This window comes from Acomys russatus, chromosome 29 (genome assembly GCF_903995435.1).
Source record: "Acomys russatus chromosome 29, mAcoRus1.1, whole genome shotgun sequence".
NCBI lineage: Eukaryota > Metazoa > Chordata > Mammalia > Rodentia > Muridae > Acomys > Acomys russatus.
The window spans coordinates 7,133,925-7,148,969 of NC_067165.1; the positions used below are offsets into that span (position 1 = coordinate 7,133,925).

General features: G+C 43.4%; 1 protein-coding gene and 1 pseudogene across 1 annotated transcript in view; one reads left to right on the plus strand and one right to left on the minus strand.

Annotated features, from left to right (window-relative positions):
* Zfyve9 (zinc finger FYVE-type containing 9) overlaps nucleotides 1–15,045 on the minus strand; it is a 121,891-nt gene that overhangs the window by 17,273 nt on the left and 89,573 nt on the right. The window contains exon 13 of the mRNA XM_051170970.1: nucleotides 3,162–3,312. Coding sequence (XP_051026927.1) covers nucleotides 3,162–3,312 — 151 coding nt within the window. The remainder of the gene's footprint in view (nucleotides 1–3,161; nucleotides 3,313–15,045) is intronic.
* LOC127211177 (60S ribosomal protein L13-like) lies at nucleotides 1,086–1,771 on the plus strand (annotated as a pseudogene).

The following is a 15,045-nucleotide window of genomic DNA, read 5'->3' on the forward strand; positions in this document are numbered from 1 at the left end:
GGCACATTGTGGAGTTACCATCCTACTGTATTTTGTATTTGAATAAACATGTACTAAACACTCTTATGCCCTCACTAATCACCTGATCTAAAAATATACTGAAGACAGTGACCACTACTGCAGACTAGGGGATGCTCCACAAGACACGAGGGACAAAAAGAACAGATGAGAAGGAACTTGGAGGGAAATGAGGTTTGTGGCTGAAAGAATTTGAGACAAGCTATACATCATCCTTCTCATGAAAAACCCAGACAAGCAGCCGCTGTCAGAAGCCTGCAGGCGCTGCACCAAATGGTTTACCGTACTCAACATGGTTTTCCCAGACTTAAAAGTTTATGTAAATGTTTTATTCATTTGTTTTGTGGTGTTTTGAGACAGGGTCTCTTTACACAGCACCAGGCCTGGCAGTGTAAGTATTTCAAACCACAAAACCTGAGGAACATTTTGGTACCAGCATCTGAACAAGGCTTCTTCAAGTGTTCAGGTTAGCAGCCCCACCTGAAGAGTTTTCTTTGTAAGTAGTGAGACTTTACCCTGAGCCAAAGGTCTTCCTTCAGATGCAAATGAGCTGCTTCATCTGCATCTCTGAACTACAAATGCTACCTACACAGACCCTCAATATAGGGCCTAATCTCACCAATGATGGCCTGTCAGTATCTGAAGACAATTCTTTATTTTCTTTTTAAAATATTTATTTTTATTATTTCACTTGTGTATATGAGATTGAGAGTAGCATACATGAACATGTAGCGCCAGAGACACTGGATTCCCCTGCCCTGTGTGGGTGCAGGAAAATGACTAAGGCCTTCTGAAGGAGCTGTCAAGTGTGGTGGTGGTGGTGGTGGTTTCATGCCTTTAATCCCAGAATTTGAGAGGCAGAAGCAGGCAGATCTTGGAGTATGAGGCCAACCTGGTCTACAGAGCAAGTTCCAGGACAGCAGGGAGTACACAGAGAAAATCTATGAGTGAATGGATGAACGAACGAACGAACGAACGAACGAACAAACGGGAAAAAAGCTGTATGGGCAGCTGGGAGTATACAGAGAAACCCTGTCTTAAAAACCAAACGAAGCTTAGCAGCACCCGGTCCTTTCCGCTCAGCCGTTCTCCTGCACTGGAGGCAGCCATGGCGCCCAGCCGGAAAGGCATGATCCTGAAGCCCCACTTCCACAAGGACTGGCAGCGGCGCGTGGACATTTGGTTCAACCAGCCGGCGCGCGCGCAAGGCCCGGCAGGCGAAGGCGCGCCGCATAGCCCCCCCCCCCCCCCCCCCCCCGCCCCGCGTCTGGCCCCATCAGGCCCATCGTGCGGTGCCCCACCGTCCGCTACCACAACAAGGTCCGAGCCGGCAGGGGCTTCAGCCTGGAGGAACTGCGGGTGGCTGGCATCCATAAGAAAATGGCGCGCACCATCGGCATCTCTGTGGACCGGAGGCGGCGAAACAAGTCCACTGAGTCACTGCAGGTCAATGTGCAGCGCCTGAAGGAGTACCGGTCCAAGCTCATACTGTTCCCCAGGAAGCCTTCTGCTCCGAAGAAGGGAGATAGTTCTGCCGAAAAACTTAAACTAGCCACCCAGCTAACAGGACCTGTGATGCCCATCCGGAATGTCTACAAAAAGGAAAAAGCCAGAGCCATCACAGAAGAGGAGGAGAACTTCAAGGCTTTCGCCAGTCTTCGCATGGCTCGTGCCAACGCCCGGCTGGCTCTTTGGCATCCGAACAAAAAGGGCTAAGGAAGCTGCAGAGCAAGATGTTGAGAAGAAAAAGTAATGCGCTGTTGGAATGCTGCAATAAATTTTCCATAAAGGAAAAAAATAAAAAATAAAAAGCAAATGAATGAGAGAAAGGCAAAGAGAAAGACAAAGAGAGAGAGAAAAACTGAAAAGCCATATGGGCTCATAACTGCTGATCAATCTCTCCAGCCCCAAGGCAGTTTCCCTCTATAACAAGGACCACATTTGCAAATTTTAAAACTCAAAGAGCCAGATAGTTACTTGAATAGGGAAAATAATCCTGAAAATATACTTAAGAAAATTAATTTCTGGTCATGTATCTACTAGAAAGTAGGTGGTAGGAATCTTGAGATATTCAATACTTCAACAGAATAACCTTCCATCATAAAAACATCCGTCCTAGCCAGGCGTGGTGGTGCACGCCTTTAATCCTAGCACTCGGGAGGCAGAGGCAGGAGGATCTCTGTGAGTTCGAGGCCAGCCTGGTGAACAAAGTGAGTCCAGGACAGCCAAGGCTACACAGGGAAACTCTGTCTCAAAAAAACAAAAAACCAAGAAAAAAAAAATCTGTCCTACACAGGTGTGGTGCATACACCTTTAATCTCAGCACTCTGGAGGCATAGGCCAGCCTGATCCACACAATGAATTCCAGGCCAGCTGGGAAGACACAGTGGGACTCTGTCAAACTATAATAGGGTGGTGGTGCACGCCTTTAATCCCAGCACTCAGGGAAACAGAGGCAGATGGATAGCTGTGAGTTCGAGGCTGGCCTAGTCTACAGAGTAAGTTCCAGGACAGCCAAGGCTACACAGAGAAACCCTGTCTCCAAAAACAAAACAAAACCAAACCCAAAAACAAACTACACACATACACACACAGACACACACACAGGCATACACACACAGACACACACACACACACAGACACACACACAGACACACACACACACAGACACAGACACACACACAGACACATACACACAGACACACACACACAGACACACACACAGACACACACACAGACATACACACAGACACACACACAAACACAGACACATACAGACACACACACAGACATACACACACACACAGACAGACACACACACACAGACAGACACACAGACACACACACACAGATGCACAGACACACAGACACACACACACACAGACACACACACACATTAGGGACTGGAGTGGGTCACTGCTCAGTGGTTCAGAGCATTAGCTGCTCTTCCAGAGGACCTACATCATGGCTATCTATAACTCTGTATCTATAACTCTAGGCCCAGGGGCTCCAATGCCCTTTTCTGGACTTCGCCAGAACCAGAACTATAAGAGATGCATAGAAAAGCACCCATACACAAAGAACAATAAATAACTTACATAAGTAAATGAAAGCAAAGCTCCCGCAGCAGCGCAGCGGCGTACCTTTCCTGGGCTGACTGTGGATGCTGATGGCCTGGGTCTGATAGTTACCGTCGTCGTTCTGCGCACACACGAGGTGAGAATCTGCCTTCTCATTGAAGCAGGCGCCTCCCGCCAGGACGTGCTCATTGGACTTGTTCATGGCTTTCATCATCTGCAATCAAAGAGCAGGGTAACGTTATTCTGTAAGAATGGGCAATTTTTCCTCCTGACACAGCAAAGCACCACCTTCTCAAAGACGAAAAGTCACAGTCTAGAAATACAAAAGTTCCTATGCAATTTAGCCATATAACCTATGAACATCTGCATTCGTTTTATCTTTTTCTTTTCTTTTTTGTTGTGATGTTGTTTGAGACAGGGTCTCACTATGTAGATGGCCTAGAATGCCTATGTAAACCAGGCTGGCCTTGAACTCATAATCATCCACGTGCCTCTGCCTTCAGAGTGCTGGGGTTAAAGGTATCAACCACTATGTCCAACTTTTTGTCTTTTCCTAGTTGCTCTGAATTCAATTAACATGAACTAGTTCAGTTAAGGGTAGTAGTTTCTCCTACGCAATGCGTTCTCTGAGGACAGGGACCCTGAAATTCTAACTCTAAAAGAATGCCCAAGACAAGTGCATCTGCATGCTTCTTCAGTATCAAACTTGAGGAGTTCTCTAGAAATCTATGAAATTCACTGGTAGTTAATTTTTAATAACGTATGTTTGAGTTCTTTAATGAATATTAACCTCCAACAAGCAGTCTCTAATTATACCTAGGTGCCATCCTCTCACACATAAGACTGTTCTCCTTCCTGTGAGAAAGGCCTCATGTTATTGAGGCACTGTAGCACTGTATGCAGATGACGTGTCCTGGCACTCCTAGCCCTAGCAAATCAGACACATTCACCCTCACTACCCCGGGTTTATAAATCCTTAATTCACAAGTAAAGCTGCCTTGATTCCTCACTTCATACGATCATCCCAAGAAAAGAAGGGTTCCTGAGATATGCCAGGAACATGCCAGGGCTTCTAGCTGCTCGCAGTCGCTCAGAGTCACCCACTCAATTGGGGCAAGCTGGCTCTAGGGAAGCACTCATGGAGCATGTATCTCGCTGGGGCGCGGTAGACGAATCAAAGAACTGTGACACTATGGGGCCCCCGAATCCCCAATCCCCATTGAGACCTGCTGTCTCATTCTAAAAGAGCTGGCCATAACACTCATCCCCTGCCTTCACCAGAGAGGCTGGGAACCAGGCTTTCTGCTCAAGCCAAAAGCCTACCCCGCTCTAACCACCTCTGAGAGAGATGGGACCTCTGATCTCCTGTCCTGAGGCAGGAAGTGCTGAACTAGGGCCGCCCTGCAGGGGACCCAGACCTGATGCCTCGCTGTTGGAAGCAGAACCACAGTTCATTTAAATGGAACCACACAATACATGACCATCGGATCTAGCTATGCCTACTGAGCACAAGGGTTTTGTTGTTGTTGTTGTTTGTTTGTTTGTTTAGATTTATTTTTATATGTATGGGTATTTTGTCAGCATGTACGTGTGTGCCTGGTGTCTGTGGCAATCCTTGAAATTGAAGTTATAGATAGTTGTGAACTGGGTCTTCTGCAAGAACTAGTGATTTTAATCACCGAGCCACCTCTCCATCTCTCTCTCCACAAGCACAAAGTTTTGAAGGTTCATTCATATTGTAACGTAACAGTGCTAGGCTTTTTGTTTTGTTTTGTTTTGAGGCAGGATTCTTCTGTGTAGACCTGATTTGTATGGAACTTCTTTGTACACCATGCTAGCCTCAAACTCAGAGATCTGCCTGTCTTCTGAGTGCTAAGATTAAAAGTATATGCTACAACCACACAGCCCAGAACTTCATTTTTTAAAAAGTGTGTATGTGCGTGTGTGTTTCCCTATCTTTGGAAAATATCTATACAGTCTGTGGTGGTATGAATGGGCCCCCGGAGGCTCCCTGTCACCAGGGAGTGGCACCATTTGAAAGGATTAGAAGGATTTGGAGGTGTGGCTTTGTTGGAGTGTGCCACTGAGGATGAGCTTTGAGGTTTCAAAAGCCCATGCCAACCCCAGAGACTTTCAGCCTGCAGATCAGGGTGTAGCTCTCAGCCCCAGTGCCTGCCCAGATGCCACCATGCTCCCCACCATGACGAAAAAGAAACAAGCCTCGGTAACTCTAAACAAGCACCTTTTTAGGTTTTTTGAGACAGGGTTTCTCTAACAGCCCTGGCTGTCCTGAAACGTACTCTGTAGACTAGGCTGGCCTCTAATTCACGAAGATCCACTTGCCTCTGCCTCCTGAGTGCTGGGATCAAAGGTGTGCACCACCACCACCTGGCATTAAATGTTTTCTTTTGTAAGAGTTGCCTTGGTCATGTTGTCTCTTCACAGCAACAAAACAGTGACCAAGACAAAGTTCTTTGCTCAGTTTGTAATTGCATTGTTTATTTTTTTGCTATTGAGTTGTACGCTGGCTCTCTTTTTTGGCAGGGCAGGGGTTATAAGACATTGTCCCGTGTAGTTCAGGCTGGTGTTCAACTCACCACATAGCCATGTAGCCGAGCACTGTTTTGCTCTCTCAACCCTCTTGTCTCTGTCTCCCAGTGCTGGGATTATAGTGGGTAACTTTATGGTTTTTACGGCTTTTATTTAGTTTGCTGGTCCATTTTCACTCGGGCTCTAAGTAAGCAAAATTCACTTGTTTTTAACATCCTTGCTTGAGATCTCTTTAGCGACACACACACTGGCTTTATTAGTTGTGCTGAAGTTCCTTGGCTGCCCGGCACTGTGAAAGGCTAACTACACCTCAGTGTGAGGGGCTTCTTCCCTTCCCACTTCCGTTCTATGCTGTGTCAGTAGGATGAGTCAGTATGAGAAGTTTAACATACACAAGATGTGTAAACCTGAGTAAGGCCGGGAGCCAGATAATACACAGAACAGAATGGTGGTGACAAATAGAGTTTGTGAAAAATGCCGTGACTGTTTTGCAAAAACTAGAAGACCATTTGTTCTTGGAGTGTTCAAAACTTTCATGTTTCACCGTCTATTCAGCAACAAGTGGCAGAATTAAAACTACACTTACCCTAAGAGGCGCTTACCCTAAGAGGAAACTAGGCTTATAACTATTTTCTCATTTTGAGTTGACTTTTACACAGTCTGAGAGAGGCTGAGGCACAATCTCATTCTTTTATGTGTGGAAACTCAGTTATTCTAGTGCCATTTGTTGGAACATTTCTCTTCCTGTTGAGTGCCTACAACACCCTCATTTAAACCAATTGGCCACAAATTTAAGAATTTGCTTTTCAGTCTACATCCTATTTTATGCCAGCACAATATTGTACTGTGCTAACTAAATCTTGCAATATATTTTAAAGCTTTCTCAAACTTTATTCTCCTTTTCTTTTCTCCTCCTCCTCCTTCTTGTTTTATTTTTGTTTTTCAAGACAGGGTCTCTCTGTGTTATCTTGGCTGTCCTGGACTTGCTTTACAGACCAGGCTGGCCTCGAACTCGTAACGATCCGCCTGCCTCTGCCTGCCGAGTTTTGGGATTAAGGGTGTGCGCCACCACGCCCAATTATTCTCCTTTCCTAAAACCATTTCTAAATTGCTATTTAAGACCATCAACTACTGGCTTTTTTTTATTTTTCAAAGGATGTAAATTTTTGAGGTTTCTATGTAATATGTAGAGTTCTCTGAGCAGTGACCTTAACATGAGGTTTCTGGCTCCAGGTACATGGACATCATGGTGCACAGTTAGGGATCCTTCAGTTTCTCTCTACAATCTTCTATAGGTCTCTTAACTTCCCTGGTTAAACTTATTGTATGTATCAGTACAACTCTAAGTTATCATTATCCCACAGCTTTGTTTGTAACTTTTGAAAAGTAGGTATTTGCTGGTCTCAAAATGGCATGCAGCCAGATGATCTTAAACCTCTGGTCTTCCTGCTTCTGCCCGCTGGGACTGCAGATGGATGCCACCATGCCTGCTTCATGTGCTGCTGGGGACTGAACTCTGATCTTCCCACATGCTAGGCAAGCATTCCAGGAAGGTTTCAAAGGACAATTTTATTTTCTAATTTAAAATTTTACTTTTAATAGCCACATGTGGTGGCGCATGCCTTATATAATCCCAGCACTCAGAAAGGCAGAGGCAGGTGGATGGGTGTAGGCCAGTCTGTCTACAAAGTGAATCCAGAACAGCCAAGGCTACACAGCGAAACCCTATCTTGGAGTGGGGAAAAAAAGAAATACTTTTAATTATATGTAGGTATATGTGTCTGCATGTGTGGGTATTTCAATGTGGGGGAAGGTGTCTTTAGAGGCCAATTTATAGATGACTATGAACTAAACTCAGGTAGGTCCTGGGCAAAAGTATCCAGCCCTTTCAAGGGGCTTATTTTTTGTTATCTTTCTATCTATCTAATGTGTATGTGTATTGTCTGTCTGTCTGTCTGAGCACCTTCTGAATGCCTGGTCTATAAAGAACTTGGAAGAGGACCTCAGATCCCATGGAACTGGAGTTACTAATGTTTATGAGCCACCACGTAGATGCTTGGAACCAAACCCACATCTTCTACAAGAGCAACAAGTGCTCTTCACTGCTAAGTCCACGGGGAGTGGAGGAAGCTCTCTGGAGTGAAGTCCTGAGTGAATGTGTGCTTTTGATACAGGCAGTGCCATGTCAAATACTCTAAAGCTTCAGACTAATGGGAAAATGGCAGTTTTCCCTGGGCAAGGCTCAGAGAAATGGCCGACTACCCTTCTGGCGCAAGTGTGGATGCTGACAGTGTGTGGAGAAACCATCCACAAGACTTTTCCTACCGAGATTAGCTAACCTTGTTCCAGCTGCATGCCATAAAGCCTGCCTCTCTGTTTATCTGTACGCAATAACCCCACCTCCCAGTTTAACTGCACTTAATGAACAGTCTCAGCTTCCAGGGTGCTGAAGATTCTCATCCAAGAGCCCAGACCGCCTGACCCCAGCCACTCTGTGTATCTCTTTTCTTCATTTCCTGCCCACCCCAGTCAGGTCCATCCCTGGGGACTGTGCAAGGATGCAGTATGAACCGTCTCTCTGGTCCCTATTTATTTAAAAACAAAACAAAACAAAAAAGCCAGGTGTGGTGGCACACGCCTTTAATCCCAGCACTCGGGAGGCAGAGACAAGTGGATCTCTGTGAGTTTGAGGCCAGCCTGGTCTACAAAGCGAGCCCAGGACTATACAGAGAAACCTGGTCTCGAAAAACCAACCAAACAGAAAGATTTAATAAAGTTTAGTGTGTGTGTGTGTGTGTGTGTGTGTGTGTGTGTGTGTGTGTGTGTGTGAGAGAGAGAGAGAGAGATTTTACTGTTGTTTCTTTGTTTCTTTGTTTTGACATCTTGACCACGTTAGGGAGAAGTTCTTCTTTGGTTATGTTTGTTTGAGGTTCTAAATGCCTCTTGTGTTTGAATATCCATTTCTTTCCCTGGACTTGGGAATTATTTTTGCTCTAATTTCATTAAACAGATCTTTTTTTTTTTTTTTTTTTTTTTTTTTTTGCCTTTAGTTTTTATCTTAGTTTGTTCTTCTACCTCATGGATTTGGTCTCTTGATCATGTCCCAGAGTTCCTGGATATTGTGATCATGCTTTTTTTAAAAAATGCTTTTAATTTTTTAAATTGATGCCTGAATTTATTCATATTCAACCTTGCCTTCCATCTCAATATTCCATCTTCTGCTCTACCTATTCCAATGGTAATGCTTTCTTTCTATTTTAAAGATTTATTTCTTATCTTGTGTGTATGAGTGTTTTTCTACATGTATGTCTGTACACCACAAATATGTCACAAGTATGTCTCATGCCTAAGGAGGTCAGAAGAGGGCATTGGATTTCCTTTAAATGTAGTTACAGATATTCGTAAATTTTGCTGGGAACCATACCTGGGCCCTCTGCAAGAATGGTATCCTGCTTTTACCTTCTGAGCCATCTCTCCAGCTCTTTTTATATTTATTTTTGTGTATACATGTGTGTGCCAGATGTGTGCATGTTTCCACAGAGGTCATAGAAGGGCACTGGATGTGAACTCAGGTCTTGTGGGAGAGCAGCAAATTTTCTTTTGCACCAAACCATCTCTCCAGTCTCCAGTGATGATTTCTTTCTGTTGTTTTTATTTATGGGCTTTTTGTTTCTTTGTTTAGTGGGTTGGTTGGTTTGGTTTCAGTTATTCAAGACAGGATTTCTCTGTGTAGCCCTGGCTGTCCTGGAACTTACCCTATAGACTAGGCTGACCTTGAACTCAGAGACATACCTACCTTTGCCTCCTGTGCTGTGATTAAAGACATGTGCCACCACTGTCTGGCCTATTTATGTGATTTATTGAACATTTTGAGAGCTGGGATTACAGGCTCCAAGCCACCATGCTATTCTTTTTTCCTTTTTCCTTTCAGTGTTTTTGAGACAAGGTTTCTCTATGTAGCCTTGGCTGTCCTGGACTCACTTTGTAGATCAGGCTGGCCTCAAATACAGAGACCTGCCTGCCTCAGCCTCCTGGAGTGCTAGGATTAAAAGTGTGTGCCACCATGCCTGGCTGACACCATGCTGTTCTATCTCTCTTCTATTTCAGTTATTTTGAATATGTAAGCATCATTCATTATCCATAAGATGTCATTTATTTACCTAATAATAATTTATGAAAAAATTATACATGCAAAGTATTGCTTTTGTTAGGCACTCACATAGTAAAAACATGGGATACATGTTTCAAATAGTAAAAACATGGGATAGTTCCATGTTCTATCTTTGTTACACAGTCTCATTTGTAGCCCTGGCTGGCCTGGAACTCTCAAACTCACAGACCCACCTGCCTCTGACTTATGAGTGCTATGATTCAATATGCACACCACAACATCTAGCCAAGTCCTTTCTTTCTTTCTTTTTTTTTTTTTTTAAAATTTTAAATGTAGGTTCCTGGTACTGAACTCAAGTTGCCAGGCTTGTGTGGCTGGTGCTTTTATCCACTGAGCCATCTCTCTGGTCCCTGGTTTAACGTTTTTATTTAACATATTTCTTGGATACCTACTATGCAATAGTCTACTTTTGATACCAGTAGTACATAAGACAGACATATCTCTCACAGGACTAATGTCTCATAGGAAAAAAACATTAAGCATGAAATAACAAATATAAGATTATCAGTAATATGCAAAAAATTCTAAAAATGTGCTGGTCATTCATGATAGTGCATGCCTTTAATCTCAGTACTTGTAGAGACAGGAGGATCTTTGTGAGTCTCAGGCCAGACTGGTCCTTACAGCAAGTTTCAAGTCAACTGGAGTTACATAGTGAGACCCTGTCTCAAGGCGGGGGGGGGGGGGGGAAGAATTCTGGAAATGTACACAGCAGGGTCTGGAAATGTACACAGCAGGGAAAGAAAGCTATTCCAGATGTGAGTTTGTTGGGAGCACAAAGCTCCCTGTGCTCACAGATAGCTCTAAGAAAACAGGAATGTTTAAAAAAAAAAAAATGCTATTTTTCAAGAGAAAAGATATATAATCTGTTTTTTCACCTATAAGGCTGAGAATGGAGGTGATTAACAGCCTAGTGATTTATGTCATCTGGAGAGCCAGGCCGTACTAAGTTCCCACAAGTAGGACTGGAGGTGACTAGTAGTCTAGGTGACTTTTACATTATTGTATCGTTATTTGTATAGATAATGCAAGCTCCCACAGCCAAGACTAGGGGTGGCGAACGGCACAAATGATCTCTATGCTCTCTGTATGACAATGCCAGATCCTTCCCTAGCCCCTTAAAATAATACATGCAGCCTATCTCTAGAACCCATCTTCTTGGAAGACGTGACACGTACTTTGAGTTGAGTTTTGATATAATTATGCCTCTTTGTGCACAGGAGATTGTATTACTCTAGAAAACTTTTTTCCAAGCTGTGCTCTGCTTAAATATGCTTACAATAAACTGGTGAAACTATTGAAGTCTGAACCAGCACCAGCTAGGTTGTGCTGAGCTGCATTTCCTTCCTGCCTCTTGTAGATCATTCCTCTGTCAGCCATAGTTTTTGCAGGGACCCCACCCAAGAGGAATTAAAGTCAACTGGAGAAAATATTCTTAAAGTTACACTTGAAATGTAAGTTAGGTAGGTATACGTCAATAAGGAAGCAGCTTACTGAAAAGCTGGGATGGAAAAAAAGATCAAAGACCACGTGGACGGGAGTAAGAAAGACTATGTATAGGGCAGAGAGACAGCTCAGTCATAAATAAGCTGCTTGCTGTTTGCAAGCCTGAGGACCTGAATTTAGATTCCCCACACCCAGTAAAAAACAATGGGCTTGGCAGGGTATGCCCATCTAGACATCTCTCATCACCAAATGGAACCTCCAGTTCTGGGAATGGGTTACAACTAATCAAGTTGTTGGCCAAAGGATAACCCAGGGACACCCCCAAACAACGCAGGCCATTGCCAAAGCTACTGGCTGCTCACCCTGAACTGATGGTAAGGCTTTATTGCTGAAGATAATACCCAAACAAGTTACCTAACATGTAGAAGCTGAGCTGGTGCCTATCCAGAGCCTTCACCCCTACAGCCTACCATTGAAAGTACCAGAAAGTGCTCTGCATGATACCAAAGGAAAAAGGCAAATACCCCTTTGATCTACAATGGTGACCTGCCTGGAAGATACACTGGTGCAATAACGGCACAAAGGTTGTAGGGGTAGCCAACCAGTAACTGATTGGATTTAAGGCCCACTCCATGAGATAGAACCCATACTCAACACTACTCAGGCAGCCAAGAACCTGAGTCTAGATAGGCCAGGGACTTAGGGAAAATCCAAACACTTCTGTTCTTAAAATGACTCCTAAAGGTGTTCTGCTGTACTTATACGTGGAGGAATGTCGAGTGGATGTAACAACTGTCAATAAAGCGTTGTTTAGCCAATCGGCTGGGCAGAAGGACAGGAAGTGGAAGGCAGGACTTCCTGGAGGAGGGGGCGGAGCCAAGATTGACAGTTGAGAGGGAGAAAGAAGATGGTTGACAGTTGACAGGGAATGGGAGAGAAGTCTCTGAGGATCATAGTGGCAAGTGCTTGGGATATATGTATGTTATGAGGTTTAGAGTAGTCAATGTTAGTTTACAAGTAGATTTGTAACAGTTTAGATTCTGCCTGGCATAGTGCTGGTAGCTTTAAAGTACGTGTCAGTCTCCCTGTGTCAATTATTGGCTTCTTAGGCCAAACAGATACAATTTACTGTAACACTCATAGATGAGTGCACTGCTCAGCCATCATCAGAGTAGCTTCCTCCTGCAGTACTAGATGGGAAAAAAAAAAAAAAAAAAAAAAAAAAAAAAAAACAAAAAAATAGAGACCCACAAGGAACAAAGTGCAGAGAGTGAGAGATCTTGGACTATTCAGTCCTAAATAGGATGCCACCCCTCCAGGCTCAGGGAACCCTACGGAAAAGAAAGCAACAATAGTGTAAGAGCCAGTAGGGACAGAGAACACCAAGGTAACAAGGCCTTCTAAAGACAGCGGCATTGATGAACATACGAACTCACAGAGACTGTGGCAGCATGTACAATCCCTGCATAGGTCTAGGCCAGCTGGAGTCCTAGCCCTGAGAGAGGAAGTAGACACAAGCCTCATGCCTAAGCCAGAAGCTATCTCTAACTGATAACTGCTAAGAAATGAAAAATTAGTTTTTTCCAATGAAGTCTCACTGGGGAGATAAACCACCCTTAAGGACAGACTTATGCCCAACAGTAGACAGCCAGCATAAAACAAAGTCGTGGGATTTTTTAAAAATATATTTATTATACAATGTTCCACCTGCACAAGTACCTGCCCGCCAGAAGAGGTCACCAGATCTCTTTATAGATGGTTGTGAGCCACCATGTGGTTGCTGGGATTTGAACTCAGAACCTCTGGAAGAGCAGTCAGTGCTCTTAACCCCAGAGCCATCTCTCCAGCCCAGTCATGGGATTTTTTGAGGTTCCTTATCTCATAATGCTTTGACTCAGAATTACTTTTGTTATTATTTTTCTTTCTTTTTTTCCCCTTACGGTATTTTACATATATGTCATGATTTCCAGTTTTTTGTTCTTATGGGATTTCTATGTATGTGAATATGTGTGCCTCTGCGTTTATATGTATTTCTTGTGCTTTTTCTTTGGTGTTTTTCCTGGCAGTTAGCTTGCTTCATCCATTCCAGTTTGTTTGATTTTATTTTTAACCTTATGTTACTTTATCTTACTTTTTTTTTTTTTTTTAAAGATGTGGAGAAAGAGGAACACTCCTTCATTGCTGGTGGGAATGCAAACTAGTACAACCACTTTGGAAAGCTATCTGGTGCTTTCTCAGAAAAATGGGAATAGGGCTTCCTCAAGACCCAGCTATTCCACTCCTTGGAATATACCCAGAAGATGCACTACCACACAACAGGGACATATGCTCAACCATGTTCATAGCTGCCTTACTCATAATAACCAGAACATGGAAACAGCCTACGTATCCCTCAGTAGAAGAATGGATAAAGAAACTGTGGTACATTTACACTATGGAATACTACTCAGCTATTAAAAATGATGAATTTCCAAAATTTGTGGACAAATGGATTGAACTAGAAATTATCATAATGAGTGACTTTACCCAGAAGCAAAAAGAGTTAAATGGTATATACTCACTTATATCGAGACACTAGTCCAAGGGGTATGTCCTCATGAAAAACTTTACCTACCAGGAAAGTGGGTCAGAAGGGAGGACATCCTATTGAGACTTTAGGTGTGAGAAGCCTGGGAGAATGAGGAAATAGAAGGATCCAGAGGGTCCTAGAAAACTACAGGCGGGTCTAGGCCCTGAGGTCCTCCTCAAACTATGGCACCAGCCAAGGAAAATATAGGCAGTAAACTTCGAACCCCTACCCAGACTAGCCGATGGACAGGACATTCTCCACCGTTAAGTGGAGAAGGAGATCTGACTTTCACACAAACTCTGATGCCCCATATTTGACCATGTCCCTTGGATGGGGACGCCTGGTGGCACTCAGAGGAAAGATAATAGGTCACCAAGAAGAGACTCCATACCCTATGAGCATATACAGGGGGAGGAGGTCCCCCTCAGTAACAGACATAGGGGAGGGGATGGGGGGAAAGCGGGAGGGAGGGAGGAATGGAAGGATACAAGGGATGGGCTAACAACTGAGATGTAATTTGAATAAATTAATAATAAAAAAAGGAAAAACAAAACAAAAAAAAAAAAGATTTCTGTTTGCATTCTAATGAAAGAGAGTAAGGGAGAAAGGGTGTGAACTTGAGTAAGTGGGGAGTCAGGGAGGATCTGGAAGGAGTTGGGGGAGGGGAAATCATGACCAGAACATATTGTATGAAAAAGAAGCCTATTTTCCATTAAAAAAAAAAAAAGAACAACAGAGTATTTACTGTACTCGAGAAAAGGAAAAAAAAATAAATCTCACCAGAAATTTTACAGATATACTATAGCTAACTTCATACTTTTTTTTTTTTTAATATAAGCCTATGAGCTGGGCGTAGTGGCTCACACCTTTAATCTCAGCACTTGGGAGGCAGAGGCAGGTGGATCTCTGTGAATCTGAGGCCACCCTGGTCTACAAAGCAAGTCTAGGATAGCCAGGGCTACACACAGAAACCTTGACTGGAAAAACAAAACAAACAAACAAACAAAAAAAAAAGCAAGTCTATCACAATATTGAAAGAGCAAAGGACACATCAATCACTATAAAAGTCTGGAAAAAGTATCACTCTACCTTTCTAAAAGGAAATTTTACATAAATGGACTACGCCAAATATTAATATAAACTGAGTTTATTACAACTGAAGATACACTTTACATGTAATTATGCTCTTTTTACTTTTACGCACATTTCCA